Source organism: Alexandromys fortis, unplaced genomic scaffold (assembly GCF_014885135.2).
Source record: "Alexandromys fortis isolate MF-2015 unplaced genomic scaffold, M_Fortis_MF-2015_v1.1 scaffold_50, whole genome shotgun sequence".
NCBI lineage: Eukaryota > Metazoa > Chordata > Mammalia > Rodentia > Cricetidae > Alexandromys > Alexandromys fortis.
Genome location: NW_026067932.1, coordinates 8,881,850 through 8,908,621, shown reverse-complemented (window position 1 = coordinate 8,908,621; position 26,772 = coordinate 8,881,850). Strand labels below are relative to the sequence as shown.

The following is a 26,772-nucleotide window of genomic DNA, read 5'->3' as shown; positions in this document are numbered from 1 at the left end:
CTGCCCAGGAATTCTGGTGTTCTTTGTAGTCCTTCTCATTTTGAAAATCGGTGAAGGCTGCCTCCAGCCAGGCTTCCATTTCCTCATACATGAAGTCTGTAATTACAGTAGGGCCCACCTGGGCAGCCAAGGATGCTCTTTGAAGTGCAGCCCTGCCTTCTCTCCTCTTTGAGTCACAGGGATTGCGGGGACGACTTAATTAGCCGTTGTTTTTCTGCTACAATTTAGTGTTATGAGAAGTTTTCGAGGCAGGGCAGAAAGATGAAAACCCTTGGGCACGGAAAGTCCCTCAACTCAGGCGTTTGATGCCTTTTCCTAGCAGCGAAGCAATATAGTTCCAGCACCTTTCACCTTGTCTCCAAACCTGCAGCTCTCTAGAGAACTTGCCAGGAATGGCATTGGCAGTAAAAACACCTCCCGAACCCTTTGCACAGTTGCACTGGCCCCTCACTTTTCCTCCTCAGCTTCCGAGTCCACCCCAGGCTTCTCCAGAGCCACTTTAGTGCCAAAGATAAGGTTCCTCATATCAGCTGGGATATTTTCAAGCATACCATACCTGTTTGGCGGGTTTTCTCGCAATGACTCTGGCTTTTTTTTTTTCATGACTGTCTGACTGCCTTAAAGGGCCAGGCTACCCACCGTGCAATCGACTGGACAGGAAGGGGGTGTTGCACATAGTGAGCATAAACTGTTGGTGCACTAAGGCTCCCAGAAAATGTTGCCGAATGTTGCAAAGACTTCTGTACTTCTACAGGCTCCTTCCATGAGTGTGTAGGCTCCTTCTGTGACTCTGCTTAGCACATGGCGCTGGCCCCTCTTGGATCTGTGAGAGCTGAGCCTTAGGTCCATGGGCACCACCCAGGAGCTACGATTATCTGCCCCAGCTCTGGCAAGTTGCCGGGCTGAGCTGTGGCACCAGCAGAAGCAGTGGCACTGGCTGGTATGACCTCTCTGTCTATTGGAGCACCGAATGTATCCGACCTAGCTCCCAAATAATGTCAGAGGCTTCTTATTAATTATGAATGCTTGGCCTTAGCTTAGGCTTGTTCCCACCCAGCTCTTAAAACTTAAATTAACCCATTTATATTAATCTACGTTCTGCCACATGGCTTGTTTCCTCTCTTCCATACTGTACATCTGACCTGCTCTGCATCCGAGCACCTCATATTCTTCCCAGAGTTCCTTTCTCTCCCTAGAGGTCCTGCCTACCTCTCCTGCCTAGCTATTGGCCACTTAGCTCTTTATTAAACCAATCAGAAGGTGCCCGGACAGAGATATATCTTCACAGTGTACAAAAAGATCATCCCACAACAGAGTAGGAAAAAGAACGGATAGAAGTTTATAAAGAACCTACTGTGTTGGCATTTGTGCACACTTAGTGGTTTGCTAACCTTACTCCGGCCCTGCTCCTTAATCTTGGTTGCTCTTGGTTTTCCTGTAGATTGGCAATTTCCCTCTTGGAACACCCATGTTCACGCAGACTGTGATGGCGAGGTTCCTTGGTGTGTTACCTAGGAAAGGTACTACCGTTCAGTCCTTTTCTGTCTTCCCTGTACCCTAGCAACAAGCCTGCCATGCATTTTCATCTTTGGGTATCTTTGGCTCTGTTTTCTTCTAAGAAGCTCTGCCCCTTGAAGCTAAGTATCTTTGCTCTTGAACAGTTAAGTTTAGTTTTTATTAAATGACTTACCTTAAGATTAAGTTGTCATCAAATCATTATATTTAATCTTATTTCATTGCAGTTATATGTGGGTTTGTTTCTGGAACTTGAGGAAGTGTGATGGATTTCTATGGAGCAGTGGGAATTACAGATATTACAGAGTAATAAGGAACAATTTTAACTTTTAGTGGGAGTAGTATAAATGTCATGAGCATTAGCAGTTTTTTAGATGAGTAATTCTGTTTGTCATGGATTGCGTGTCCCTGGAGATGATGCAAAATCCTGGTGGAAAAGGAAAATTTTCTCTGTAGATTAATAGAATATTAGTAACGTCTGCATTGTCCCCCCTTCTGCCCTCCCCAAGAGCCAGCCCTTTGTGTCCCTCCTTTGTCAGTGTGGTGTGTGCTGATTTCCTCCACCGACAACCCATGCTTTATAGATAACAACTCTTGCCTCATTCCTTGTCTAGTGCTGACACACAGGAGCTCTGTAGGTGCAAAAAACCCTGTAAGGTTCGCAAGTAGGAAAACCAGGTTATAAAAAAAACACTGCTTATTGGATGACCTCATTTGCAGAAGGCTCCAGAGATGAGTGTAGAAATCTGACTTCAAAATTCAGCAGGGGCAGAGGGAGGGAGAGCTGAGGCCTCTGGGGTTGAGGGGCTGCTCCTTATCTCTTTGGACTTCCATGCTGGATAGGCATGCCGATCGCACATGGTTTCACCTCAGTAAAGCTATGAAGTGAAAGCAGAGATCTAGAAAGACTTCTGGCCTGGTTTGCTCATTCTGAGGCAAGTGCCCATGCCAAGAGGTGGGTGGGACCGTGAGTCAGGTGTCTTGCCTTCGATCAGCAACTGCAGCTGCTGGGGCTGCGGCCGTGGCCTGGAAGGAGCTGGAATTTGTGTGCATGACCCTGTTTCTTATAAGGGCTGAGATGCACTAGCAGGGTTAGTGAAAGAAACAGCCCACCCTCTACAGTATGCTTGTTGGGTGATTTTTGTCTAGTTGTAATCTAACCTAAGTCTGGTAGTTTGAATGTAATTGCCCCCTCCCCCTCCCATCACAAAGGGAGTGGCACTATTAGGAGGGTAGCCTTGTTGAGGTAGGTGTGGCCTTGTTGAAGTAGGTGTGGCCTTGTTGGAAGAAGTGTGTCACTGCTGGAGGTGGGCTTTGAGGTCTTTTTGCCCCAGCTTTGCTCAGTGTGACACAGAGACCACTTCCTGTTGCCTCTTGATCAAATGTAGCCAGCACCATGTCTGCCTGCACACTGCCATGCTCCCTGCCATGATGATAATGGACTGAACCTCTCAACCTCTGAAACTGTCAGTGAGTTACCCCAATTAAATGTTGCCATGGTCATGGTGTCTCTTCACAGCAATAGAAATTCTAACTAAGACACTGAGTGTTCTCAGGCTACAAGAGATGTAGGCCAGGCTGAGCATTTAATAGGTTAAATGTGTTAAATGCTCCTGGCCCTCTAGGAGGGCCAGTCCTGGGGGTTGATCCCAAACCTTGTTATAAACCTTATAAGTGGTTTGAAGATACCCTACCAGTGCCGGGCGGTGGTGGCGCACACCTTTAATCCCAGCACTCGGGAGGCAGAGGCAAGCGGATCTCTGTGAGTTCGAGACCAGCGTGGTCTACAGAGCTAGTTCCAGGACAGGCTTCAAAGCCACAGAGAAACCCTGTCTCGAAAAAAAACAAAACAAAACAAAATAAAAAAAAAAAACAAAGATACCCTACCAGTGAGCCACTCTTCTGACTGGCCAAATGCATTCAACTATGATACTTTTAACTTATCTTGGGCTATAGGTGTTCTCCTTTTATAAGCCAAGGAACATCTATCATAAATCTTTGGTTGATTTATGAATATAGAAACATATTGTGGGCCAGACTTGGTGACTCATGCCTTTAATCCCAGCACTCTGTGTGAGGCCAGCCTGGTATGTACTAGTGAGGTCCAGTTCAGTCAGGGATACATGGAAAGACATTGTTTCAAACAATTAAAACCCAAAATAAAAAATAAAATCTTTGAAATAATTGTGCATTAATTCCTTAAAAATACTATGACCAAGGCAACTTACAGGAAGAAGAGTTTATTTTGACTTAGAGGGATAAGAATGCATCTTAAAGGGGAGGCATGGCCGAGGCAACAGGAACAAGAAGCCAAGAGATCGCATCTCAACCACAAGCACAAAGCAGAAAAAGAGACTGGAGGCCTTGAATATCAAAGCCCACCTCAGTGACTAACTTTCTCCAGCAAGTCCACCATCCTAAACCTCTTCAACTAGCGCCACTGACGGGGGTGGGGGGAGATGAAGTATGCAAATATGCCAGCCTATGGGGGGCACTCCATTCAAGCCCTGGCACACTGCCTACCACAGAATATGATGGGCCCTGAACTGCTGATCTTACACCACCCCTGTGTCTCTCCTCTGTAGATGGGCATAGTAGCTAGAGCCCTGAAGTAAGTGCGGTCCATGGCCTTGACTTTACACAGTGGCTCCCACAGAGTGTTGAGCGCGTGTGACTACTGTCCACTAGGAGAACTTGGTCCTTTGGGCACTGTGGCAGTCCACAGAGAGCCAGGTGGTATATTGGCAAAGTAAGAGACTCCGTCTGCTTTTTGTAACTGGTAAAATTCACTAGGAGAAACGGTTCTGCTTCTTCTGCAAGGCTTTTTGAGTTTATATATTCTTTTCCTGTCCCTCCTCCCCAGAAAGATCTTAAATCTGGCATATGACCAAAATAATAATAATAACAAAAAAGCATAGCTGAATAACTTTGTTTTATGTGTGGTGCTAAGGTCAAACCTCGATGCCAGGTAAACAGTGAGACAATGAGTTATCATCTTGGCCCTTTAACATTTGAGACAGGCTCTTTCTCCGGAATTCTCCATCCAGTGCTGGAATTACAAACATGCAATACCATGCCTGGCATAACTAAATAATTTGTATAAATTTATTCATAAATAAAGTGAAATAACATTCCATCAAGAAAATGTCATCGCCATGTTCTGGGATTGTGGCTCCTGCTCATTTGAACTTGAGAGTTGTCCACTGGGCTCCAGCCCCCGTTTGGTCATGTCTTACTAACAACGTGCTTTGGGCTCCTGAGCTCAGTGTCTGAGATGAGCCTATCTCCCCAATTTGTGCCTTATTGGAATCACTGCAACAATATCTTCACATGTGCATCTTTATCCACATCTCTGAGGATTTCCCTAGCAGAGATTTCCTGGAAAGCGAGAGTGTGGGTCAAAGGGTACGGCGTTCTTGGTGCTGATGGCTGGCTTTCTGCCAGAGTTCGCCAGGCACCGATTTCTGTGCTGAAACTGCCTGGAGCCAGTCCCTAGTCCCCAGCACCAACACCAGCACCGTGTCTGCCTCCTTTGTTACCGAAAGCAGAGTACTTCCAGACAGCACTAGGAACAAGAGCATCCTAGACCAGTGGCCCTCAACCTTCCTAATGCTGCAGCCTCATGTTGTGGTGACCCCAACCATAGAATTACTTCCGTTGTTATTTCATAACTGTACTTTTGCTACTGTTATGAATCATAATTAAATATCTGATATGTAGGATATCTGAAATGTGACCCCTGGGAAATGGTTATTTGACTTCCCAAAGGGGTTGCAGCCCACAGATTGAGAATCACTGCCCTAGATGAGAGGAAAGTGATGTCTTATTTTTATTATTTTTTTTTTGCTAAGGACTACCTGCTTACCGTTGAAAAACATGTATGTGAGCCAACACGGTAGACCATGTGCGTCTGCCCGTCAGAGAGCGCAGTTGTTAACTGTGCCCAGACGTTTTTATTTACCTTTTTAAAGATGGGGTGGCTGAACACTTGTCGATTAGCTGGTTAATGTCTTTCTGGGGATTTTAAACTTTATTAAGGACATTTCTGTTTGATTTTTTTTTTGTCTAATATGCCCCTAGTTTGTAAATCTGTTGATACTTTGCTTTTCAACACACTCTTTGGATTTTAAAAAATTTGATACTTGGAAAGTTATGTGCTTTTCATAAATTTTATACCTTTTAATACTTAAAATGTTTATTTTTAAACTGTTTCACATGGCGTATGGTTTGCTACATTCTGTGTGAGAACAACTTTCTCAACATTCTCTCCATGTAGCACGCATAGAAAGGCAGACTTTGAGCTGGAGAGATGGCTCAGAGGTTAAGAGCGCTGGCTGCTCTTGCAGAGGATCTGGGTTCAGTTCCCAGCCCAGTCGTCTATAATGAGATCTGGTATGGTGTGCAGGCATACAATATATATATTAAAAAAAAGAAAGGCAGACTTTGACACGGTCTTAACGGTGTGTGGTGGAGTCACAGGCCACAGGCACTCAGCCCGCTGATGTCGGAGGGAAGTTTAAGATTGGAGAGGTGGGGAGACCTTTAATGCAGAGCTAAAGTTTAAGCATTTAAGGCAGTAAGAACTTTGAGTAGCCGGATATCCTTGAAAAGCAATTAAAAACTTCAGCTGACTTAGTTTAAGCAAAAAAAAAAAAAAAAATTTTTTTTTTTTGAGGAGAAGCTGAAGTTACAGGGCTTTCCATGTGCACGAGATTCCTGGCGCCACAAAGATAAAATGAATCAAGAGAAGATGTTTTATGGGCTGTGTCATGAAAATGTCTCAAGGCTGTGGTCCTGGCACTGAAGTAATGTCATTGGGTGCTCCCCCCTGCTTCTTACCTTGACAGCTTCTTGGTAGGGATCCCTTGCTCCTCCAGATTTATGTTTCCTCAGGCCAGACTTGGAAGGAAAAACAAAAACAAAACAAAACAATGGTTCTTCTTCGAAATTACTGAACAGACCCAGAAATGCCCCTGCCTGGCGGGGGAAATACAAGACAGTGGTCAGGGGATGTCCTGTGCCTACTCTGAGCTCCTCACTGTCCTGGGTCGCTCCTGTACGTTCCCCCTGGAGTCCAGAACCAGACAGACCTCACATGCCCTGTGTGCTCAGTGCGTCTGGAGGTCCTGGTCAGCTGTTCTTATGGATGTCTCGTCTAGTGTTCATTCCTCATCGATGCCGAGTCCTTAGGTCAGCCCACTCCCGTGTGGTTACTTGGCCTTCCAACTTCTGTGTCTTGAGGCACTGCTGTCATATCTGCCACAGGCTGCATTGGAGGTGATGGGTACCACTTGTGCCTCCTCAGGAACTGGGGGGCAGAGCTGGCCGGAACCAGGAATGGAAGAGAAAGGGAGGAAATTAGCACTCTGTCCCCACCGCCCCCAGTGCTTGGAAAGAGGGCCTGACTGGACAGGCGCAGGTTGGAGATGGTGAAACCACACTGGCTGAGCACAAAGAGCTGGCGCTTATCCCGGCTGTCACGGGACCCTCATTTGTCAGCTTACCTTCCTAGCACATTCCTGCTTGTTCCCCGGGACACTACCAGGAGGAAGTAACTTGCTTGCTTATTTCTGTCTGTCTGTCTGTCTCTCCCTCTCTCGCTTACTCCCGTTATATGTACTTGAGACATGTTTGACACATGTATGTGTGTGCTTGCCCGAGGAGACCCGAGGTCAGCATGCAGAGATCTTCCTTGATCTCCTTCCACCTTAAATTTTGAGGCAGCATCTCTCCCTGAACCCAGAACATGTTGGTCCAGATAGACTAGCCATGAATTTTCGGGATCCACTTCTCTTTCTGTCTGCGCGCCATGCTGGGGTTTCAAACACCCACACCGTCGCTTCCAGCTTTTTACATGAGTACCAGGGAGTCTGGCTTCCTGCTGGCATGGCAGGTACTTTGACTGACTGGGGCATCTCCCCAGTATTCACTTGGTCAACCTTTACGACTCTCTCGGCACCGCCCAATGGCTGAGTGACAGTCACTGCGCCTTTTAGATACGTGAGGAGATCCCTTGATACAACCCCGGCCATAGTAGATTTCTACTTGACACACGCTCCACATTTACTCTGCGACAGCAATAGCTTTCCCTGACTGGACGCCTTTTATTAATGGAGAGTCATTTAGCATTTGTGCATATAAAGGGGGACAAGCAAGGTTGGCTGAAGTTGACTTCCCCAGCTCAGATCTTTACGGAGTTTAAAACAGTTGCTTGAATAGAGGGACGATAGTGGACTTTCCTAAATTTTGCCTTCATTCATTTTCTTTTCCTGTCAGCAGTAAACATAGAATTTAGTCAAGGAATGCTATTCTGAGGGGGTCTTTAAAAAGCAAGTCAAGCCGGGCCATGGTGGTGCATGTCTCTAATTCCAGCACTCGGGAGGCAAAGGCAGGCAGATCTCTGTGAGTCTGAGGCCAGCCTGGTCTACAAGAGCTAGTTCCAGGACAGGCTCCAAAGCTACAGAGAAACCCTGTCTCGAAAAACAAAAACAAAACAAAACAAAAAAGCAAATCAGAAGAACGGCGAAACTGCTAAGAAAACAGTATGGAAGTTTGTCAGTACACCATGGGACTGGAGATGGCTCAGTGGGGAAGGCATTTGTGCTGCTGAGCCTCGGGGCCTGAGGTAGATTCCGGGGCCACTGGTGGACGAAGGGAACCAACCGCTCTAGTCACTCTCTGACCTACACACCGGTGCTGCTGGGTAAATGTAACAATAAGGAAAAGGAGAGGGGAGGAGATCATGGGCACGTCCCAATGGGTGAAGCCGAGTACATTATGTGAAGGACAGATGCTGAGGACCCAGGCAGACTCTTGGTGACATGGTGGGGTGGTGCTGGGGGTGGGGGTGGGGTGTGACCCAGTGAGTGTGGTGTTTCAGTGTTGCTAGAAAGAGCTCTGGAGCTGGATGGCCGTGATGGGAACCCAGGAGTGAACGTGCTTAAAGCTACCCAACCACAGTTAATAATTAGGATATAAATTTTGTTTGAGTGTATTATTTTACCATAATACAGCAAGAAACCACAAGCCCAAATCAAAACAGAATGCCTGTAACAACAATTACTACTAGTTCTTCTTCTTCTTCTTCTTCTTCTTCTTCTTCTTCTTCTTCTTCTTCTTCTTCTTCTTCTTCTTCTTCTTCTTCTTCTTCTTCTTCTTCTTCTTCTTCTTCTTCTTCTTCTTCTTCTTCTTCTTCTTCTTCTTCTTCTTCTTCTTCTTCTTCTTCTTCCTCTTCCTCTTCCTTCTTCCTTCTTCTTTGATCGGGTTCCGCCACTGTGTAGTTCAGGCTACCTCAGCTCCCAGAGCGTTGGTATTGCCATCAGCTGTTTCCCAGTGCTTTGTGGAAATGATTAGCAGATAGAGAACCAGAAGCCTCCTAGTGTGCTGGGGCCTCTGAATATCCCACATTGTCTGCTGGGGGACACAGCTTCCAGCTCAACTTGGCTCGTTGGAGCTCAGAGCTGCCCGCTGGCTTCAGAGCTGCTTCTCCACTCCCCAGCACCGTGCAGTTGTTCATCTTGCTGTTCTCTTGTGTGTAAAAGGAATTCACTTCCTAAATCCACACCAGCTCCTGTTACTATTTATTTTGTTTGTTTTTTGGTTTAGGTTTTTTTGAGACAAAGTTTCTCTGTGTAGCAGCCCTAGAACTCACCCTATAGACCAACCAGGCTGGCCTCAAACTCCCAGAGATCCGCCTGCCTCTGCCTCAGGAGTACTGGGACTAAAGGCGTGCGCCACCACCATCTGGCTTCTGTTTCTACTTTTGCAGAGTTAGTTCCATGACTAGGAGGGCCATTGTATTCGTGACATCACGTTTTCGGTGACACAGAGAGGATCTGAGATCCCTTTAGGTTTCTGACGCTTTGCCTTGTGCCCATGTTGAAGACAGCATTTGCCACAGCCAGGTGTTGAGTGGCGGCACTTGTGTGGTGTCCAGCCCTGGGGAGCCTTGGGCAGCTCTCTTCCGAGCTGACCTGTGGGGATTTCCCCCTGCACTAGGGCACCATTTCAGGTTGTGAAAAGCGGATGGGCTTCCTTGCCAGGGCTTTTTATAAATACAAGCCTCGATTAAAGCCGGCTGTTGGAGCCTCCCACTCAAAGGTCATTTGTGAAAGGGGAGCTTTCGGTTCCTTCATAAGCAAACCTGCTTTACCTACATCATCTGGATGAGCCTGTCACACTCAGAAAATAGCAGCACCCAGCGCAGGATCTTTGGTATTAGATGCTGCCCTCCTGGCGGGAGTGCGTGTGATCTGTCACCTCCTGTTTTCTTCAAAGGCCACTTTATTTGCTCTCCTCAGACCGGGGCCACATTTGTGAATGAAAGAGCCACCTCTGTCACCCTGAAACCAAAGCAGTTGCCTTGTTGTTTTTGATGAGGGACACTAATGAAAATGTGTTGTTTGTGGGGAAGCCACGTGTGAAATGCAGCGTGAGCAAAATCTGCATCCATCATCACTGGCCTGGAATCCGTGGGGTGTAAAGACTTAGGGGTTACCATCTGGCACTGTTTACAGGTCGTGAGGTGTTTCTAACTTCTGCTGGGTTTCCCAAGGGGTCTAGCTCCCTGGGCTGTAGCTGGGGTTCTGTCCTGTGACTGGAGCCATTGCCTGGTAAGGTGAGCGCCTCTTGACCCCCTGGGTGCCCCCTGGTAGCTACTGTGCTGCTGTTCATAGAAAGAAGAATAGTGGGTGGGCTCCACTTTATTTAGCTATGTCTTTGTTTTTAAAAATATTAACTTTGGGGGGCTGGCAGGAGCAGACACACCCCTGCAGAGTCAGAGATAAATTGTAGGAGTAAGTTCTCTCCTTCTGCCATGTGGGTTCCAGGGATCACACACAAGTCTTCAGGGCTTTGGCAAGGGTTCCTATCTGCTGAGCCACCTGGCCAGTCCTCCTGTTTATTTTAGAAGAACATGCACCGTCACCATTGCAGCCAGATCCCCGTGATCTGGGGGCAGGGAGTTAAAAACCCAGATTCTGGAGCCAGACTTCTCAGGTTAAATGCTTGTTTTATTGTTGGGTGGTTGTGTGCCCTTCAGGAAATTATGGGTGCTCTGTACCTCGATCATAGCCATGTAAAATGGAGATAATGCATATGCATGCCATGGGATAGCTAAAAGGATTAAATGGAGCAAATCTTTAGTAACTAGTGGCTGCTGGCTGTAGCGTAGAGGTGTGTGCTCATGATCCCAGCTGTTTGGGAGGCCCCAGCTGGAGGACCACTTGAGCCTGGGGCTTTGGAACCAGCCTGTGTGATGTAGTGAGTTAACAGCTGTTTTGATAGACTTGTTCTGAGTCATGGAATCCAGACAGGCTGAATTTGGTGTGATCGTGTGGTGGTTCTGCCCTCAGCTCCAGAGAGCCGCTGCCTCCAGCGCTTGTTGCCCTGTGAGCTGGTTCAAGCAGAGTCTGACCCATAAGATGGTAGAAGGTGGAAGAATACAATCGCATATCCTCTTAGCAGTATAGGACTGTTTGTGCTTGCCCCAAGGTTAGTTCTGGAGGCCACTGTCCAGTAACTGCTAGTACTGGCTACCTGGATCAGTGTATGTCCTTTCTGTCTCTTATAACACACTGCGCAGTGTCTGGTCTGCAGTGCCCCTGAAGATCCCTCAGGGAGCCCCGGAGCCCGAGACCTCACTGGTTGGTTGATTTCTCCAGCGCCATCAGACCACAGAGCTATTGCCTGCTGCACCACAGCACAGCGCCTCAGTATATCTGATGACCTTGAGATGCTTGAGACGCAGCAGTCACATTCTCCATTACGCGCTGTGAAAGGCACCAACATGGCCGCAGGATGCCGTCTTCAGACTTCTGTGGTGTCTGAAATGAGGTCATGAGGGTGGAAGCTCCGTGTGGACATGGCTTTTAGCATTGTCGACTGCCGTTCTCCTGCCTTCTGAATCTACTCTTGTTAACAATCCTGGGTGGTGGTGATCCAGGGCTAAAGGTGAATTATGTTCCAGGGGCATAAAAATAGGAAAGTATCCCGACATAATGCAGAAATAAAGTCTCTGACTTTCTCTCCTTCATCTTAAGATTATTTTTTCCCGTGCTGGGGACCAAATGGCCCTGTGCATGCCGAGCAGACACTCTGCCGCTGGTCCACAGCCCCGGCCTCCAGCTTGGACTGTGGTAAGGGTCTGTTTGAACTCGACATTGTAAGGTAGAAAGAACCTTCAAAATCCCTTCAGGGAAGAATAAAAGAGATGTAATAGCAGCCCCTCAGATGGAGGGACCTGTCACAGAAAGACTGCAGAACTGCTTTTGTGTCCAGTGGACCCCGAGTACCGGTATGTGGGGTGATCCCACCTCTGATAAGCCAGCTGAAGAAAGTTACATGCTCGTCACAAAGGTGTTATTATTCATGGGAAAAAATTAAACCAGTCAAGTGTTGGGTCGGTTATGGCATACCCATGTAATGCGTATATCGAGGTTTTATGTAGCAGCATAAGGTCATATTCTCAGAGTCTGCAATACTGTGAGCTGTGGTTGAATATGAACCCCGGAGACTGCCATACAGGCTTGTGTGTGCAGCAAGGTCAGCCTTATAGGATATAGATGGAAAAACACTGGTAGCCAATACATTGAATGCTAGTTTTCTTCTCTCTCTCTGATAGTGAGGTGTATTTAAATTCCATGATGTATACTTATACAATCTGTAACCAGCATATATTAAAAAAAAAAAAGCCAATCTCTTGGGACATTGAAGCACATGCTCTTTCTCAGTGACAGTTTCATTGAGATGAGATGTTGCTACCTCTGAATTCAATGAACACTCCCAGAACCCCCACCCGTGGCTTTTGGCATATTCATAAAAGGCCTTCTGCCATGGCCATTATCACAATCAAATTGAGAATATTTTCACCACTGGAAAGACATTCTGCCCCCAGCAACAGTCGCTTCCTCACCCATGTGACACAGCAACTAAGCTGCCCTCTGTGCCCACGACCTACCTTTCCCTGCTCCTTCTCCCCTTTCTCCCCTTCTCTCCTTCTCTGAAGCGCTCTCCTGATGAGCTGTGTCCCTGGCCTTGGATCTGCCTGTTCTGGACATCGCATGAGTGTGTAAACTGCCCCTTTGGTTTAGAAGCCCTTCGGCTCTTACCTCTGCTGTGAGATGACGGATTCTGTTCTGCTCCTAGAATTGGTTCCTTCCATCATGAACAACTTGCTGAACCCAGATGCCATTTTCTCCAACAACGAGATGAGCCTCTCAGACATCGAGATTTACGGCTTTGATTATGATTACACCCTGGTATTCTACTCCAAGCACCTCCACACGCTCATCTTCAATGCCGCACGGGACCTGCTCATCAATGAACACAGGGTAAGGCCATAGAGACCTTCCTGTCCTTTTTCCCTTTGACCCCTTCGACGTCTGACGAGTAAACAACCCGGTGCGGTCATGCCAGGCCCTGCACTTGTTCAGAAGTCCTGTGGTGAGTGGCTGCAGGGGGAATGGTCAGTTTCTGGTCCATTCTAGTTTCCAAGTGACTCTTACTTCTCTAGAACCTGGCTGTACGTATATGTGCACATGTGTGTGTGGGCATGCATGCATGAGTGCTCGTGAGTGTGTAAATGCATGGATGTGTGCAAGTGTGTGTACAGGTGGGAGTCAGAACAGCCTTGTGTGTCTTCCTCAGGAGTATTGCCCATCTCTCTTAAGACAGGGTCTCTGATTGGCCAGGAGCTTACCAATTAGGCTAGACTGTCAGTCAGCAAGCTCCACCCCTCCAGTTCTGGAATCAGGAGCATGCCCTTTAAACCCCTATACTACCCCAGAAATGTGCCTGTGACCTTGCCCGTCTCCCCAGGGCTTTGCTGTGATTTGGGAGCTCCCCGTGTGCTGAGCGTTCTGTCCTTGGTGGTGGTCACTGTTGAGCTCTTCTGCCCATGCGTTCCCTCCCCCCATCCGTTTCTCCCCCATCCCCCCATGCTTCATCTCTGGCTTTTATGAGCCATGGCCTGCTGGGGATGCAGGAAGGGTAACGGGGGTGTCACAGACATTGTTCCAGAGGGAGTCAGGGACTGGGATGGTCAGTGGTGGAGCCATCTGGTAGACCTCCTGAGGACACCAGAGCAGAGGGTTAAAGAGGCACTGCCAATAGTGGGAGTAGCTTTTTCAGGGAGCTGGGGAAACAGCCAAAGGGGTGTGATTTTGGTCTGGTTGGCCAGTAGAGGTGGCCTGGGGTGCAGTGAGTAACCTGGAAACCGAGGTTGTGAAATCTGCAGTTTGTCCCCTCTCAGATGTGACAAAGTGTGACCAGTGTGGAGAAACCATCCCCCTGGTACTAGATGGGAGGGGCCAAAGTCCTGGCGTTGGGCACAGTCTCTTTGTACTTGTGTTTTTCAGTGGATTTACGCAGTTACGCTGTCCTGATCCATGATGTAGAAAGGGCAAAAATGCCCGAGCGGCAACTTTCTTCTGTTTTTACACTTTTTGTCATCCACATTTCTTCGTCTGTTCTCCTCCAAGGGGAACAGGCCCTGAGTAGCCAGGTAGCTCTGCCCCACCTTCCACCTGCCACTGTCCCTCAGCAGGCACCAGGGGATGGCTCCGCTGCCCAGCTGTGGTGTGCTCCGAGCTCGCTGTTGCCTGGAACATGGGATCCTGTCCTAGCTTTCTGTCGGTACTGTCCCCCACTTCTGGCCGAATGCTGAGAGCTCGTGGTCTCCAGCCGAATGCTTGGTAGCCTTCTCTGTGGTCCAGATCCATCTATCCACTGCATCTCTGGACTTGGCTTCCTGTAGAAAACAGGTTTAAGAACAGCACCTCCCTCGGGGTTTTGCTGTGATCACCAAGTGTGAGCTGGGTTACAGATGTTTGGTGTCTGTAAGACACCCAGCATGAACTAGGGCCAGTGTCATTGTTTCTCTCCACAGCCCCCTGCTTCTGTTCTCTGCCTTAGAGACCACAGGAGCAGGACGCACAAGAGATCTGCGCTCGGGTCCGTCCAGTTGGGAACTTCCTCCCTACCTCTCCATGTTGCCCTTCGGAGCTCTCATGCATTTCTGCCTTGGGGTTTTTGTTGTGGTTAGCCGTTCAGAGAGCTGCTGTTAGCCACTGAAGTGGAACACGGCCAGGCTCCAGGGCAGTAGGGATTGCCCGTGGGTACCCAAGCGCCCATGAGGGATGCCTGAGTCCTCTGCTGCACTGAGGTATTAATGTCACCAGGCTGTCCTGTACAGGGCAACTTTGAACTTTATCAGGATGTTCACGTTCTTCCTGAAGCCATTGTCCTGCGGGGGCTTTTCGACTATTCTGTTACTATGGAAATGCAGTGTCTAGCCAGCTTGTTGAGCTTCTGAGTTGGTAGCTGCTGCTGTAACAGGGGAGTGGTAAGCTTCTAGGACAGGGGCCGTCCTGGTTGGTTTTTATCACTTTGACACAGTTAGAGTTATCAGAGAAGAGGAAACTCGTTAGAGAGAACGCCTCATGAGATTGCCTGTGGGAAAGTCTGTAGGGCATTTTCTTGATCTTTGGTTGATGCTGGAGGGCCCAGCTTATTGATTTGAGTTCTACCTCTGGGCACGTGGTCCTGGGTGCTACAACAAAACAGGCTGAGCAAGCTATGGGGAGCAAGCCAGTAAGCAGCACTCACACGGCCTTTGCTCTGTTTGGGCCTTGAGCTCCTGCCCTGACTTCCCTCAGCAATGGAGCACGGACTGAGAGTTACAAGAACCCTTTCCTCTCCACGTTGCTTTTGGTCATGGTGTTTTATGTAGCAAGAGAAACCCCAACTAAGACAGGGTGCTGGGCTGATTCAGAATAGATTAAGTCAGTTAGGGTGGACCTAGAGGTGACACAGATCCAGGTCCCAGTGCTGACTCAGCCACTGTGCTGCTTCCTGACCCTGAGTACATCTTCCTGACCCCGCCCCAGGCTGGCGGAGGCTCAGAGGCTCTGCAGTTTTGGCCTTCAGTCACTGAGCAGAGCCATGTCCCTGTGGCTGCGTTAGTGTGGGCTTTGGTGAGTATCTCAATAAATACGCAGAACTGTACATGGTGTTCAGAAGTCTGAGAACACCCACGAGGAGAAATATCAGGTTGGGGATTTCTTGGCAGGCACACAGGTGTAAGATAAATGAGCTCAAATGTGACATTCAAGTCACTGCTGGTGCAGGCTGACTTGAAACTTGCCATGCGCCTTCATGAAGGCAGGTGGTGCCTGGCGGTTCCAGGAAGCCACAGCCATGTGGCTTGGCAGGCTCCCTGGGGTGATGCCTGTCCTGCTTTTATTTCTGCAAAATGGACGTGGCAGCACCTACAGGCAGAAGCTGGCAGAAGGGTGCTCTCAGGTCTGGGCCGAGGGGAGAAAGTGCCTGGATTCTCATGCAGTGTAGAGGAGGGACTGGCATTTTTGTATAATGCGAGCAAGAGTATGCAGTTAGGGAAGAGCAGAGACCAGGCTGTCTGTCTCCAAAGGCTCCGTGTGTTCTCAGAACAGTACAAGTGGATGGGGCCACAGGCTGAGAAAGTCCCCTGGGACAGTAGCTGTGGGGTTCCCCAGCCAGCACAGTCGGGTGAGAACAGTAACAAGTCAGTCCTATGGAGGCTTCCCCCAAAGACCTCATTTGGATGCCAAGGTCATGGTAACGTGAAGTTGACAGAAATAAGGAAGGGAGGGTTTATTTTGACTTTCAGTTTGAGGGCCCAGTCCATTGTGGCAGAGAAACCTTGAAGCAGGACCGAGAGGACTTATTTAATATTAATTATAAATGCTCGGTCGATAGCTCAGGCTTGTTACTAGCTAACTCTTACACATAAATTAACCCATGCTTTGCACATGGCTTGGTACCTTTTCTCAGTACTGCGTGTCCATCTGTGTCTGCTCGCCACTCCAGACTCTGCCCTCCTTCCTACCAGCGTCCTCCTAGTCTGGCTCTCCTGCCTGACCTTATCCTACCCAACTATTGTCCAGTCAGCTACTTTATTAAACCAATCACAGCGACATATATTCACACAGTGTAAAGGAATATTACACATGCCCAGTTCGCTTAATCTTTATACAGCACTGTGGGGTGGATGGTGCTGCCCTTATCTAGGGTGGTCTCAGCTCCTTGTTAGCCTAATCTAGAAGTCTCTCAGATGTACCCAGAGGTTTGTCTCCATGATGATACCAGATCCCGTGAGGCTGACAGTTAGGGTTAGCCTTGCAGGGCTCCACATGATGGCGTGCAAGTGGGATCGAGGGTCTGATCTCAGTCTGGACCAATGGAGCCCAGGGCAGGATGGAGAAACAGAGGGCCAAGCTGTGGTCTGTCCTTACGGGCATCGTTTTCAGGCCGTCGAACAGGGCCGATCTGTGCCATCCTGAACTTACTGCTCTGCCCTCCTTTCCTGTTTTATTGTAAGCCAGGGGCTGAGGAAGCGCAAGCTAGCCTTGAACTCTGTGTGTAGCTGAGAATAACTTTGAACTCCTGACCCTTCTGCACTACTTCCTAAGTGCTTCTATCCCAGGAGCGTGTCCCTACGCGTGTCCTCTTCTTTCACATTTCGCTCATCACACGTCCTCTGTCCCCTCAGTACCCCGCGGAGATCAGGAAGTATGAGTACGACCCAAACTTCGCCATCCGTGGGCTCCATTACGACGTCCAGCGGGTGAGTTTTCCTGGTTTTCTGCAGTTTTACGGTGTTGGAAGCAAAAATCTGCTTAATAAAAAAACCCCTAGTGCTTTCCATGGTAGATGGGTCGGAATGCAGTTCTTCGGGGCTGCAGGATGAAATTATTCAAATATACTTGGTAGAACCAATTGGAAGAGGGAGGTGTTAGGAAGGTTTGTGAGTGCGGGTTAATGCTGGTAGGGGGCAGCCAGCTGCCGTATCTTATTCCCTTTAATTTTCTCACTGTCGTTTCCTTCAAACGCACCTCGGTTAATACGCAAGACTCTTAGAAACCATGCATGCAGTGTTTCTCTACCTCTGAGTCCCGACCCCTTTGGGGGTTGACAACCCTTTCCCAGGGGTCGCCTAGGACCACAGGAAAACACAGATATTTACATCACAACTCATAACAGTAGCAAAATTACAGTAACGGAGTAACAACGAAAATAGATTTATGGTTGGCGGCCTCCACAACATGAAGAACTGTTTTAAAGGTTGAGAACCCTCCTAATGCGCGTGTTGGGGAAACGCAGTATCGATAGGATTTATAACGGCCCTTGCTCTGTTCACACGTGTGCACATGTCTGTCTTTAAAGGCAGTGCTGATGAAGATCGATGCTTTTCATTACATCCAGATGGGAACCGTCTACAGGTAAGAGGAAGTGGCCTCTCGCTCCCTGGTGTAACCCAGGGGCTTTGCATTTCAGGCTCCGTTCACCGACCAGGAACGAGGGAAGTGGCCACGTGTAACTCGTTCAGGAATACACGCTGAGGCCTGTGTATTGTCTGTAGGGACGCCCTCAGGAGCTGAGGGTGGGTGAGAAGCCACACGGGTGTGGGTGGCGGAGCATCTCATTCTCCCTGTGACGATTAGGGAGCCCAATATTGGCTCTTTTTCTTCTTTTTTTTAGAACTCATAGAAGCACTTTGTTTAGGTAGAAGAAATCTCTGACTTAAAATGAAGGGTTTTGGCTGTCGATGTTTTCTTATTGGGGAGGGGTTCAGGGAGTGGTCGGTCTGGTCTTAGTGTGGGTCTTATTCTTTAAAAGGCACACATGCTATAGTTTAGACCGTTGTCTCATAAACTCTGTCGGAGTAAAGCAGGCCTGCAGGTAGACTCGAGCACCAGCGAAGGCGCCAGGGCCAGCAGCAGCCCTGTCCCCCTCCGCCCCAGCACTGTGGGCTCTTCAGAACTGTAGGTCCTTCAGTGTGTGCCTGTATACACGCTTGTGCATAGAATTCCATGTTTCCTGATTTGTTAGATATGGACTCTGCCCTGCTGTGGCAGGTGAGGGTTTGGCTTTTGGTCACTCTGTCCCTGTCTACTCCGGTCATGGTCTTCTGCCCTCATTGGACCTCAGTTGTTACAGTAGTCTTCCTTGTGTGGCTTCATAGGCAGAAACATGTACCCCGATTTCCTTCCTTGTTCAGGGTTTGCTTTTTTCCCCTTAAACTTAGTAACTTTGAGCCTATCCTGGTACTCTTTCTGTAGCCCAGGCTGGCCTTGAACTCACAGAGACCCACCTGACTCTGCCTTTAATCTGGGGATTAAAGGCGTGTGCCACGACCGCCTGGTTTATTTGCTTCATTTTTTACCCAGATACCTCTGCTTTTTAAAAATGTCACGTGCCAAACACGGTTATTTTCTTGTTTAAAATTTTTTTCTTGTTTAAAAAAATGGACTCTGCCCTCTTGTCTCCTCCAGTGTGGCTGCTTGTCTTGGGACAGCCTTTGTGAGGCGACAACTCTGTGGAGCTGGTCCCGGGGATCAGACCCAGATCAGCCATCCCAGAAGCCACCAGTGTTCTGAAAATCCTCACCAGATTGTCCCTTTTGTCCCCACATCTGTACGTCCTTCCTGGCCTCATGCACAGCGTCCCCTCTCTCCTGGCCCTTACGGGTGTTCCCCCAGTGCTGTTCGCCCACACAGATATCACTCTCAACAGCCCCCCTCTCAGACCCCGAGGGCTGCCTGTGCTTGTAGACTGCCCTCGGCTGCGTCTACACAGGTTCTTAAGTGCCTGGATTTGTTAAGACTCTTAGTCGCAAGTAACTGAAAACCAACACAGATGTGTTACTGTGTTCTCAACCAGCGCCAGCTTGCATCCCGCAGCCTCAGGTCTGGAGAGTGGAGGAGCTTCCTGTCCTTCACACAGGGTGGGCCCTGTGCCTGATTTGATGTTAGGTGAGGGAGTGGGTGAGCTGGGTGAAATCAGCAGGAAGTCTCTGCTCTGCTTTCCCCAGGACTGTGTGGCCGGCCTCACGCTCCTCTCCCCTCCTTGGCTTCCCATTCCTGCCCGCACCCACGGCCCGCTGCCTGTCCTGTTTCCCCTCCCAGCCTGAAGTGGTCCTGCTCTTTCCTTGCTCCTTCCCAGGTCCTTCCCATCCCGTCCTGACCCCCACCCACCCACTCCTGTTATCCCCTTTGTTTGTGTGTCCCCGGCCATTGTGTAAGGGTCAGATGTCAGGGCTCAGCAGGGGGAGCCAGGTGAGGTGTTTAAGAAGGGACCCTCAGGTGCAAGTTCCAGCACACTCTCTGCCACCAGAGCAGAATGAGTCTCCAGGGTGCGGTGTCGTGTGCCTGTCTCGGGGGTCACACTGACTTCCCCACGTGAACCCCAGCTCTGCTGCCCTACCTCATGGGTCTCAGCAAGGCTCTAGGAGCCTTGGTGTCTCTGTAAACTGGCCAGCCCCAGAGCCTGCGGTGTAGCTGGTTGTGAAGTGTGCTAGAAGTGCACCGGGACAGGCAGGCAAACGTGCCGCACCTCGGTCCCTCAACCAGGTGAGAACCACCGGAGGGGGGGGGGCAGCTGGCTCCAGTCTTGCTCAGTTCTGACCTCTGCCGCAGGTCACACCCTAGGGCTTGACTTTCAGCCAAGGCAAAAGCCACAAGGGCAAGGCCCGGGGTGTGTGTGTGTTTGTGACTAACTAACCCTCACCTCATCGAATCCCCTGTGTGTGTGTGGGTGGGTGTTTGTGTGTGTCTCACTGACCCTCACCTCCACGGATTCCCCCCATGATTTTGCTTGCTGGGGTTTGTGTGTGTGTGCACAGATGTGTGTGTGTAACCTACCTTCACCTCATCGGATCCCCTTTTGGTTTTGCCTGCTTTCTTTCCCTGTGAGGTGGCTGTTCTCCAAGGTCAGTCTAGAATGATCTGGTTTGTTACAAGGTCTTATCTGATTGCCGGAGCACAGCACGTTTTGTTTTGTTTTGTTTTTGTTCTCAAAGGCCAGGATTGTGACAGGTCAGTCAGACTAAATGACAGTGCGTTTAGCCCTAATGTGGAGACTGGAAGACATCACAGGTCAAAGCACAGACTACACCACACATGTCTCTTAAGGTCGGGTTGCTTTGCACCTCATCAGCCCGTTGGCACTTCCGCTGATTGACTTGCCCCTGTGGAAGGCAGCGAGGCCCTCTGCGGTTTCCTAATTACCGGTTCTGTTTCTTGAGTGCTCACCCCTGGAGAAGGGCGGAAGAGCAGCCTTCTGAGATGGGCAACTCTGGGTGAGCAGGTGACGTTTCCCCTGGATGTGCAGGAACTGGACTGATTTGCAAGTTCCAGGTCAGGCCTAGAGTGGATGTGTGCAGAGGAGAGCAGGCGGTCCGTGTCACCTGGCGCTCCTCTCACTGAGCTTCCTGCCGTAGGAGCTCAGCCTCTTGCATGACTTTTACCACCTCAGCACTCAGTGCTGGGGACAGTCATGGAGGAAGAAGAATGAGTTAGAGACAGAAACAAGCTTTCTCTGCTCAGATGTGTGAAAAATCACCCACCGGGGGTTGAAAGCCGTGGAGAGCGGATTTAACCCTGATGCGATGCTTTCTGCCTGGATAACTTGGAGGGAGGCACGTAACCATTCCTGTGGGAAGAGCAGTAACTCCTAGGACAGGTGACAGGTAGCTGGGTGCCCAGGTGAAATCCTGCTCGGCGTGTTGGAGACGTCACGTAGGATTAGTTATTGCTGTAAATCTGGATCTTGTTTCCGACGGAAGCCTGGCAGTAGCATCCTGTCTGCTGGTCATATTTTGCCTCCAGCAGGTCTCCTGCCATAGTGGAAAAACCCCATCAGTATGCGGAAGTCAGATGTTGCTCTCTGCAGTCTAACCCTGTAACGACACCACTGTATTTTTTCAGAGGCCTCAGTGTTGTCCCCGATGAGGAAGTCATAGACATGTATGAGGGATCCCATGTGCCCTTGGAGCAGATGAGTGACTTTTACGGAAAGGTAAGGACAGCCGCTGGGTCGTCAGGAGCAGCCGCCTTTCCCCTTTGATCGGCAGTTTTACGGCTGGAGAAACGTCTTAGGGAGGAAGGACTTAGCTGGGCTTCTGGATTCGGAGGTCACGGCTCTGATGCTCCCAGGTCTGCAGTGAGGCACAGCGTCATTAAGAAGGGTGGGGTGGAGGAAAGGGGGAAGCAGAAAGAGGGAGAAAGGTAAGGGTTTGGGGGCTGAGCTACATCTGCTTCCTACAGCTGGGCCCTGTGTCTTACTAGTCAGTCAGTGTGAGTTGGTCATGAGATGACCTGCGGATGAAGTTAGCAGCCTCTGACCCAATTGCTTCTCAGTAGCACCACCTGGAAAGAGCCAAGCCTTGTGCACAGGTGCTTTGGGGAGGGGGGCGCTTGTAGCTAAAGAAACTTAATGTTTGGGCTTGCCTAGCATGTGTGTGTGTGTGATTGATTGGACCCTGAGTTGGTGTCTGGAGAGAGTGTAGAGAGAGTGTAGATCAGAGAGAAAGAAAGAGAGAGAGAGTCACTGTTGGCTCTTGACGATCCCCTCTGGTGGAGGCTCTTTCTGTCTTCTCAGTCACCCCATTTGTCCCCATATCCCTGCAAGCGTGGCTCCACGTTTTGGTGTGAGTCCCTAGGGGTTGCCTAGGAGCAGCCGTGGCTGTCCTGAGACGGGCTGAAGCATTCTGAGACTGAGGTCTGCTCAGCTGCCTTTGCTGGGCATGATCTGGGCTTTTCTCACCTCCTGGGAGGGAAGAGGAGGGAGAGCAGAAGAGAAGGAGGGAGGGAGGGAGAATCACCCCCGGAGGCCCAGGAACAAGGGAACACTTTAGGTGCTCACCGTTGAAGCTCCCCGTGTGCAGGGGGAGCCAAGTGCGGATCGCTGGGACCCCCTGGCCTCCGGGCAGCCTCTTGCTGCTTGTCACCACGTGAGATGGGGTCTGCATTGCTCAGCCTGCCTTCCGCCCGCAGAGTTCTCACGGGAACACCATGAAGCAGTTCATGGATATCTTCTCACTGCCCGAGATGACCCTGCTGTCGTGTGTGAATGAGCACTTCCTGAAGAACAACATTGACTACGAGCCTGTGCACCTCTACAAAGATGTCAAGGTGAGGGCAGAGGGCAGGAGCTCAGGGCAGTGGCTCTGTGTCTTTCTGGAGAAGGCCAGCTGTGTCTGGGTGGGGAGTTCGGGTGGTACTTCTCTGGGGTCACCAGTCTCTGTGATTGACTGTGGCCGTCATAAAGGAACAGAGCTGCTTCAGAATAACCAGGACAGCATGCTCTAACACATGACATGCTCTAACACAGATGGTGCCTGCCAGGACCTGGACTTTGAATCCCCTGAGCCTGCCTCCTCTTCAGACAGAAGAGGTCACTGTCCCTGCCCTGTGCTTCAGCTGTGAGGCTGCTATCACCCAGAGGGAGCCCTTTTAAAATCTTTTCCAATGCCAGACCATTGCACACCTTTAGGGGATACAGTGTACTTTGGTGTACACTGTGTCCCACGAGGATGTCTGGGGGTGAGGAGAGCCGGAGGGATTGGTTAACAGGGCATCTTTTCCTCATATCCACAAAGGCTCCACATGACTCACCGAGGCCTGCAGAAGCTGTTTCAGAATCCCACCGGAGGGCAGCAGACAGATACAAACACTCAGATTCATATGTACATGTTCTATAAGTTTGTGTTCACAGTTACATATTTATAGAACTACATGTTCTATTAATCTGTGTCAGTTTCTCAGTAACTAAAAATATGTCTATATATTATTGACAGATAATAATAGGCTCTGAGTGGAGTGTTTTGCATTAGCTTATTACCTCTTTGTGTTTGGTACCCGGAGGTGTTACTATTATCATCACTCCCGATGTAAAGACACGGAGGCACCGAGAACCTGAATGTCCAGGGTCACACAGTTAGTTAATGGCAGGGCCTAGATTTTTAACCCAGGCAGTTTAGCTTGCGTTAACCCATCGTCTTCTGTGTTGTGTAGAATCAGAACAGGCTTAGGCTGAAGGTAGCTGAGACTCAGAGTGTAGCTCAGAGTGGCCCACTCTGACAGAAGCACGCTAACAGTGGCAGGCATACACCCCTGCTCCAAGAACCAGAACGTTCCCTGGGCCCTTCAGGAGTCTATGAAGGGCCTGCTGCGCGGTCTCCACCCTGCAAGCAGAACCCTTCAGTGACACCGGGCAAGGCCATGCTGGCACAGCCCTGAGCCTACAATGGAGTTTTTGTCTTCCTCTTTCTTGTTAGACCTGCTGCTGCCTGGTGACAGTGACGGGGCAGCTTCTAGCCCTACCGGTGGCATCCAGAGAGGATGTCCTGCCTTAGAACTGTTTGCATCTATTGTTGCAGGCCAGGGCCCCCTTCCTGCAGAGGCTGTCTGCCACCGATCTGTTGGCCATCCTGCATGTAAACTACTCTTTGTCACGTGGGACTTCATTCAGAATCACACAAATGACCTCTTTAAAGAGAGGCTTTTTGAACTTGCATTGGCAGCAGCCCCTGCCACCGTAGGAACACAGCTTTTCCTAAAGTCCTACCTGGGCTCAATGGGCTGGTGTTGAGATGCGTAGCATGTGGGGCAGCAGGCTTCTAAGATGGAGGTGAGGGCTGATGCTGCCCCACGGGGGCCGACTCCAGCTCCCCTTTCACTGATGACGAATCTTCCTTCGACAGGACTCCATACGGGATGTCCACATCAAGGGAATCATGTACCGGGCCATCGAAGCAGACATTGGTACGTACTCAGCGGCCCTCGCTGCACTGCTGTGTGGGCTTTTAAACTTCACGCCCTAGGGGCTGGACAGGGACCACAGGCGTCTCCCAGGTGTTGTCTAAGGACTCTGATTCTGGCAGTGAAGGTGTCTCCTCTCTGTCCTAGAGCTTGGTGTCTGTCAGTGTTGTTCTAAGAGAGGTGATGGCTGCTGTGCCACACTATCCTCTGTTTCTGTGTGTGTGTGTGTGTGTGTGTGTGTGTGTGTGTAGTCTTTGTTTCCCAAACGCTGGGCACTCACATCCCTCACTCAACCTGCCTTGAGACATCCTTGAGATTCCCCACTGTGCCTAGGACACTGCTTAGCCCAGGCGCCCACCCTGTAAGCGCCTCCGGAGTGTCTGATTTCATCCTGACCACGCGAACTTCTCCCTCATCCTTAGAGAAGTACATCTGTTATGCCGAGCAGACCCGTGCGGTGCTGGCTAAGCTGGCTGACCATGGGAAGAAGATGTTCCTCATCACCAACAGCCCCAGCAGCTTCGTGTAAGTTCTGTCCCCTCGCCAGCGGCTGGCTCATGGCTCAGACACCATCCGTCTTCGCAGCTGGGAAGGAGTAGTTTGCAAGACATTTAAAAAGTTCATCCCTTTGGTGTTAGCTCACCTGGCTGCCTTGTTCCAGAGACAAAGGGATGCGGTACATCGTGGGGAAGGACTGGCGGGACCTCTTCGATGTGGTCATAGTTCAGGCCGAGAAACCCAACTTCTTCAATGATAAGAGGAGGTAAGGCCCATCTGTTGGGGGCTTGCTGGTATTCTGTGAATACGGGAAGAGTGTGCTTTAGTGAAATGCAGTTACAAGGTCCCGAGCATCCGAGGCACAGCTCCTGATTTGTAACCCGTTTAACACCCAGCTTTGGGAAGAGTGGGCGGGCACATAGACAGCATTCTCAGCTCAGCGTGGGTTGCTGTGGTCATGGGGGTCAGGCTTTAAGAAACTGATAGACTACGATGGAAAACAAGGATCAATACCATACAGCAAAGTAGGTCTTTGGCTCCAGATGCCTTGTGACGTATAAGAGAGTGCTACCAATGCCAGACCGCCTGGTGGCATCTCTTGAAATAAAGCTAATTGGTGCATCTAAAATTGCAGCTGGATTTTGCAGACTTCTCTGCCATCCAGGACAAGGTTCAACCATGTCTTATGTAATGTCTCCCCCCCCCCCCCCCCCCGGCCCTGCCTCCGGAGTTTTGGGAGGTGACGAGGAGGAGTTGGGAACAGCACAAGAGTGCTAAAATGTCATTTATCCTGGGGGACAGATAGATGGCCCCCACTTCTAGAGACCCACATTGTTGAGGATTCTTGTGATAGCATTCTAAGAATAGTTTCTGTCTAAGGCACTAGTTTGGGAAGGTTTGCACGGGCTTTCCTGGTCTGTAGCTGGTGACCAGCAGCCTTTGCTGTGGTGGGTTCAAGCACCCTAATGTGGTACCTGAAGTTAGTGCAGCAAGTGTACACTCCTTGGGGGATGCTCAGTTCTACAGAGGCTCCCGGAAGAAGAGGCAAGCCCCAAAGCCAAGCAGAGAGAATGAGAATGCAGGCCAGAGTCTTGAGTGGATCAGAAGCTGCGTGCTCACCATGTTGCTTCAGGGCCCTCACACAATTCCTGGATTCCTGGGAAAGCTGGGCCTCCCTTCACCCAGGCTTTTCTGACATGTTTGTCCACAGTGCGGGGGTCAGGGCCCCGGCTCTTCCTGGGAGGGACTCACGGCCCCGCACCTTCTCCCCCTTGTTCTGGATGTCTGCAGTAACAGCCGAAACATTCCCATTCCTTCCGTTATTTATAGAAGCCCAACCGTTGAGGATGACTCGTTCATTCAGAATATCCATGTGAGGAAATGTTAAGCAGCCACTAAAGATGACGGATTTGGCGAGGATAAGCAGCCAGCTTGTCTTGCTGCTAATGTGTTTAGGGAGTATGACGTCACATGAGAGATTGCCCACAGGATTAAAGAAAAGACATATAAATAAAAGTGCACAGAGATCTTCATGTTCCTTAGAAAAGGGAAATTCGGTTTTGATACCTACAGGAAGTTTCTATTTCTGTGACTGGGGAAACAGTTGCCCCAAAAGGACCCTGAGTCCCGTGGCCACACTCCCAGCCCCATCATAGCTGGTGCCCCTGCCCTCTGCCTGGCGTCTGACCCAGGGTGGCAGCAGTGTCCCTGCAGGCTTCCCCTGAGAAGCAGATGCTCTCTGCCCTGCCAGATGTCCTAGGGAAACCTGCCTAAAAGGGCTTGTGCTTGTCAAGGGTGGTTGACCCTAGAATTCTTTTCTTCTTCATTTTTTCCTTATTCTTCATCACCGACTTGTGGGTAGTGGGTCTTTGGTGGGGTCTGCATAGTGTGGGATGGGGTACCCTGGGTCAGGGGCGCAGTGAGGTTTGGGGTCCAAGAGCTGCTTCATGTTCTACGTGAGTCCCCGGTTATCATTCCGTGTTCTAGTAATGCTTCCCTTTTCTGTTGTTAGACCTTTCCGGAAGGTGAATGAGAAAGGTGTCTTACTCTGGGATAAAATCCACAAGCTCCAGAAAGGCCAGATCTACAAGCAGGTATCTATGCCTTCCCTGGCTCCCTTCGGCTGCTTGGCTTTGTGTCTGCACGCACAGGGCCGCCCATACCGAGCCTGTCGAGGCGC

The 26,772-nt window shown here is 49.9% G+C and overlaps 1 protein-coding gene and 1 long non-coding RNA gene across 2 annotated transcripts in view; one reads left to right on the top strand and one right to left on the bottom strand.

Annotated features, from left to right (window-relative positions):
• The window catches only part of Nt5dc3 (5'-nucleotidase domain containing 3), a 44,696-nt gene that overhangs the window by 7,939 nt on the left and 9,985 nt on the right, over window positions 1–26,772 (top strand). Inside the window, exons 2-10 of the mRNA XM_050145548.1 lie at window positions 12,661–12,845; window positions 17,045–17,119; window positions 17,719–17,774; window positions 21,261–21,351; window positions 22,329–22,466; window positions 24,038–24,098; window positions 24,518–24,620; window positions 24,757–24,858; window positions 26,605–26,686. Of these exons, the coding sequence (XP_050001505.1) occupies window positions 12,661–12,845; window positions 17,045–17,119; window positions 17,719–17,774; window positions 21,261–21,351; window positions 22,329–22,466; window positions 24,038–24,098; window positions 24,518–24,620; window positions 24,757–24,858; window positions 26,605–26,686 (893 nt within the window). The remainder of the gene's footprint in view (window positions 1–12,660; window positions 12,846–17,044; window positions 17,120–17,718; window positions 17,775–21,260; window positions 21,352–22,328; window positions 22,467–24,037; window positions 24,099–24,517; window positions 24,621–24,756; window positions 24,859–26,604; window positions 26,687–26,772) is intronic.
• On the bottom strand, window positions 1,584–12,733 carry LOC126503712 (uncharacterized). The gene is made up of 3 exons (XR_007592368.1): window positions 12,624–12,733; window positions 6,355–6,836; window positions 1,584–1,942 (listed from the first exon to the last, which is right to left on the bottom strand). It is a non-coding gene; the product is annotated as an uncharacterized lncRNA (long non-coding RNA).